This window comes from Biomphalaria glabrata, chromosome 11, assembly GCF_947242115.1.
Source record: "Biomphalaria glabrata chromosome 11, xgBioGlab47.1, whole genome shotgun sequence".
Lineage (NCBI taxonomy): Eukaryota > Metazoa > Mollusca > Gastropoda > Planorbidae > Biomphalaria > Biomphalaria glabrata.
In genome coordinates, this window is record NC_074721.1 from 28771187 (window position 1) to 28776548 (window position 5362).

Below are 5362 nucleotides of genomic sequence, written 5' to 3' on the forward strand. Positions count from 1 at the left end.
ACATTCTCCTCGGGCATTTGCATCAGAAAATCCCATAAGTTCAAATACAAATAATACAGATTAATGCGATCAGACCTATTCATGTACAATGGGATTGACAATAATACAGCAGGTGAGATAAATATAAACATAAACAATGGATAGTTGTCATCTCACCACGCCGTCGGCAATGAAAAATGGAATAAAGAATAAATAAAATAAATGTAGATAGTGCCATGTCGAGGGACGAAACTCTTGTCTAAACTAAGTAGACCAGGGGAAAAATATATTGAAGGGCAATAAATTTTTGATCATTTTCTAAGCGCAGAGTCAATGCGTAAGAATGACCAAGGCAATCAGCGGAGATAAAAGAAATAAAATTCAATGTACAAATATTTACAAGGTTTGCGTCTATTGAGCGCAAGTTAGAACTAATAACGTCAACACATGATGGACATAATGTAAGACAATAAAAAAATATTATTATGTTTCAACTTAAGGTTATGAGAAGGAAATCTAAATTATTAAGGTTTAGCAATGGATATAATTCTAAGAAGTCAAAGTGAATAGAAAAAGAAATGGAAACACAATAATTAGAATCTCTGAATGAACGCCAAACAACGTACTAGAGAAAATAGAGCGACTCTTTCTGACTGTTTGAGACTTATATGCCACTTGGTCGGAAATAAGGATTTGACATTGAAGCAGATGATGGATCAATCGCGTGATAGACAATGTGACACCCTGTTCAGGCTATCGCCACCCGCCTATTCGCCAGTTATGTTTAAAAACACATGGCCAGAGGTCACACGTGACGTATGTTCAGAGTCTAGACAAAGGGAAAGGGTGTGTGCTTATTGTTGGTGCGTAGGCAGGGCCGGTCCTAGCAATTGTGGGCCCTATGCAAAACTGATCAAGCGGGGCCTAGTCTGTGTGGGAATAAGGATAATAAGTGAAAATTAAGATTTTGTTTTAGAAAATAAATTCGGCTTTGCATTTTGTCCATGCGATCAAGTTAACTTTACTTTACGAATCTTGCAACCTATGGCATATTTATATGCCAGTGACTATAAAAGTAACTAAGGTATTGGAACTTCCGGCTAAGGGGAAAATTCCTCCGATTATCACATTTTATTATACGAAAGCTGACAATGGCTTTTTTATCGCGCGTAGGATTGGTGTTTTCCGTAATAAATGACACCCACTAATGACAATTTTGTCTATTTTAATGAGATTTTAATGAGTTTTCAGGAGATTTTAATAAGTGCAGGACATGTCCAGGAATTTTTCGTTTATATTTTGTAATTAATAATTACAAATAGAATTAGCGCGGGGCCTATTAAAGCGCGGGGCCCACTGCAACCGCATAGGTTGCAGTGGCCTAATACCGGCCCTGTGCGTATGTTATGGTATTCTAGCACCAATGTTTGTTATATGCACAATTATTGAACGCACCTGCTTTGATGCCTTGCTTTTAAGCTTATGGAAAGTTTTGTTAGTATGCTGGTGGAGCACTTATTTCGTCTGTAGGCCCCGGATCTGGCCCGCGGGCAGTATTTTGGCTATCACTGGTAAATACAGTATTGCCCAGACGGTCTTGCTGGCAAGTTTGCGTGGCTAAGGAAAGTGAATGAGCTATACAAACCTTTCTACAGCGCTAAATAAGGCGAAAACAAAATGTTTGTGTAATTTAATGTGGTCGATTGTCTTTGATAAGTAGACTGATCGTTACACGTATATAAACGTCTTTTCAGAGTCCAAGTATATATACGTCTACTGACAAAACCATACATCTAGACTCAAAAGACGATGCACAAAGTGTTCCTGAACTTGTATTTTTTTATTAAACTCTCTAATAAAAATATACTCCACAAGATAAAGATTTTCTAGGGATTTAGCGATAATTAAATTTTTTATACTTATAAAAATTATAACGGTCAAACTATATACATTAAAGGTAAACCCGTTACAGCCTTATCGAGAACCACCTTCAACCAGTGACCAAAGATTTGATTACATGAATTTACAAGCTGAATAGAGGGATTGAAATTTAAAAAAAAAAATAGACAATACACTTTTAAATAACTTAAAGTAAGGATTATTTAGCTCTTAATATCTAATTAATGTTAGATTTTTAAAGAAATGATATTTTTTTACTCCGCCCCACCCCCAATGAAAATAAATGATGACTAAACGAATGTAAAAATACACAGGACTATTTACAAATCGAATGTAAAATCTTGAGTTCTAGTCGTAGATAGTCGTAGATAGTCATAGAAGAATATGGGTTAGGCTCACATGTGAAAATACCCAAAGACGTATAGTCCGTTCAAAATAAAGATTTTCTATTCCTCTCGCCGTAATTTTGTTTATACTTTGATAAATTGTAACGATCAAGCTAGATTTTTCACAATATTATCAATGTGTATCAATTATTTTACAAAAGATATTAATCAACTTTCATTTTTGAGAGAATAGAACTATTAATGAGAACCATGTCAACAAATTAGGTTCCGATTGGATCCGGGAAGCAGTTTCGACAATTATCTTTTCTTAAAAATATAGACATTATTTTACGTTACTTTGCTTCTAGTCATGCATGTCAACCAATGACTTGAATTCTGGTTTTCCTGGTTAGCTCAGGCAACCCATTCCATGCTCTAATAGCACTAGGGAATAAGGAGCATTTGTACAAATTTGTCCTAGAGTATGGGACGAGGAATTTGCCTTTATCTTTGTGTCTTTCTGAGTATTTTATTAGATTTTGTTTTCATCTTTGAAGATTATGGTTCAGTGTTTTATGTATAGTTGCTACTTTACTTTTGAGTTTTCTATCCTGAAGGCTTTCTAAATTTAGTGATTTGACTAAACTCTAGTCAAATGTGAATATTCGTTTGTTATGAATCTCACTGCTCTATTTGGTTTCTGTTCCAGTTTCTTAATTTTTTCTAGAGTTGAGGGGTCCCAAACAGATGTTTCATATTCTATTATTGGCCGAACCAAGGTTAAATAACATTTTAGTTTAATGTTCTTATATTATGTATATTTGTTTTTAAATAAACACTTATGCTTTGTTTGATTTTTTTATAGTTTCATTAATATGTGGATACCATGACAGTTTTTTATTTATTATAACACCTATGTATTTTCGTTTTTAGTCTGTGTTACTGGTTTGCCATGAATAAGATAAGTGGAATTAATGTATTTTAATTTTTGTGTTACTCTTAATATTTTTTTCTGGGTGGAAAGACATGCTCCAATTTGATTCCATTTCTGTAATTCATCTAATTCTCTTTGTAAAATGGATGTATCTTGTGTTTTTTATTGGTCTATATATTATGCTATCGTCTGCAAATACTCTGACTTTTGTTCCTGAAGGAAAGTAAATTGGTAAAATTTATTTATGTAAATTAAGAATAGTAGTGGACCTAAGACAGTTCCTTGAGTTGCACTTGAGTTTACTGTTATTGATGTTGATTCAAAGCCATTTATTATTACAGTTTGTTCTCTCCACATGAGGATGATGCAAACTGAACAAATGTAACGAAAAAGTACGATGCTTAAAAAAATGACTTTAAGACGAACGCAGAGTTAATAGAAAAAATATCTTGTTTTTATATTCGTATGTGTAACATATTAGTTTTAGTACTATTTTATGTTAGTTGTAAAGCTTTAATTACTCTAATTTAAATTTTAAATAATGTTTCTAATTTTTATTTCCGTTCTTGAAGCAGAATCATAATCACCTGTGATCGAAACCCAAATGACTCCTTGCCCGTCTTCCTTGCTGTTCCAAATACCATTCAAATTTACCTCATGACAGCCTCTGTACCACCAGCCACCTTTGTACAAAACAGCACAGTTTTCTGATCCATGTGCATCATAATCTTTGTCATAAGTTGTAAATTTCATGTCATTGTGATAAGTTAGCATATTCCCAGCATTCCCTGTATAGCCACTAACATGTAATTTATAACCTTCGTTCTCTCCGTGTAAATAAAATCTCGAATATTTCGCGTAATATTTACTTAAATTATAATCAAAATCAATTCTGATTTCGTAAGTTCCATTTGTCGTTATGCGATGAATATTTTCATTACCAAGATAAAATTCTCCGCTGACATAATCTCCAAAACCTTTTTTATAGTCTTGCCAGCCTCGGTAGAAGTTGAGTTCTCCGTTAAATCTTCTCTGTATGACCAGCCAGCCACCTCCTTCAGTTTCAGCATCACACATCACTTCTAGTCCACTTGATAACACTACAATAGCTTTGGAGTAAATGTTGTCCACCACATTGTTACAGGAATCAGGATGGAAACCAGAAGTTCTGTTACGTCGAGCTTCATTGCATAATCATTTTCTTTTGTCTAGTTTATGTTGCCATAACAAAAATAATCTTATGTGATTTTGTCGTGATAATAAATAAGTAAACACATACATATTCTACATATAGATTTACACTAAAAAAACACAATGTTTGAACCTTTTCAAACTCTACTGTTATAACAATGTACCACAATATAAGGAACATTATTACCTGGTTATATTTTTTTCAGAAAAAAAAAGACTCTATGAAGATCAGAATAATCAAAGTAACCATTGAAAAAATCTTTCTTTTTAACTATTAAATTCTTTATTTTGAATGTGCTCAGTTTCTTGAGCTTTTAAATGACTTGAAATGCTTAATGTGTTGGTTTATATATCTTAAAGTAATACTACATCTATTACGTCAAAAACACTTTTTATAGACAAATAGAATGAAGGTGTCATGTTGTGACAGTTTATATTTCATCATCATCATCATCATCAAACTCCATTTGAGTGAGGGCATGAGAGGCTTAAATCCTCTCTTGCAAAAGCCCTGGACAGAAACCCTGCTGTCTTGCGTAGTGCGTACGTAGGGATTGTGTCTGTCGGGGCTTTAGCTTATGCTGAACTGACCAGCCGCTGCACTGGCGACTAGTGAAGGGTCAAGCCATTAAAATTTGCGCGCCCTAAACTGGTGGTTTTAAAAAAGATCTCTTGCCTCACTCCACTTTCGTGGATTAAACCCTGCCCATACGAACGAGTGGTTGAATTAAGCGGTCTTTCGATGGATTCATAGTCAAATGTTTACGTCTGGACTGTTTTCACTGCTCGCTCTAAGGGGGCAACCCAAATCTCCTCCCCCTGGAGGATTCTATACCAATGTCGAGTAAAAATACAGTTTATAATTAGAAATTCAAAATCCTGTTTCAGATTATTTGTAATGGACGCACAATTTAGGAAAGCGATTTTTAACTTTGATAGGTCTCTGACTGTCTGTTACGTAAGGATATCGAAAAGTAAAAGCTTTTATAAGAAGTTTACAAAGAGAGTTTGTGTTTCAAACAAACTCAGATAC

General features: G+C 34.1%; 1 protein-coding gene across 1 annotated transcript; it reads right to left on the minus strand.

Annotated features, from left to right (window-relative positions):
- Nucleotides 1–3570: 3570 nt before the first annotated feature.
- Nucleotides 3571–4309, minus strand: LOC106068112 (ficolin-1-like). The gene has a single exon (XM_056005076.1). It carries the CDS (start codon nt 4213–4215, stop codon nt 3673–3675), a length of 543 nt encoding a protein of 180 aa, XP_055861051.1. The 5' UTR covers nt 4216–4309; the 3' UTR covers nt 3571–3672.
- Between the last annotated feature and the right edge of the window lie 1053 nt (nt 4310–5362).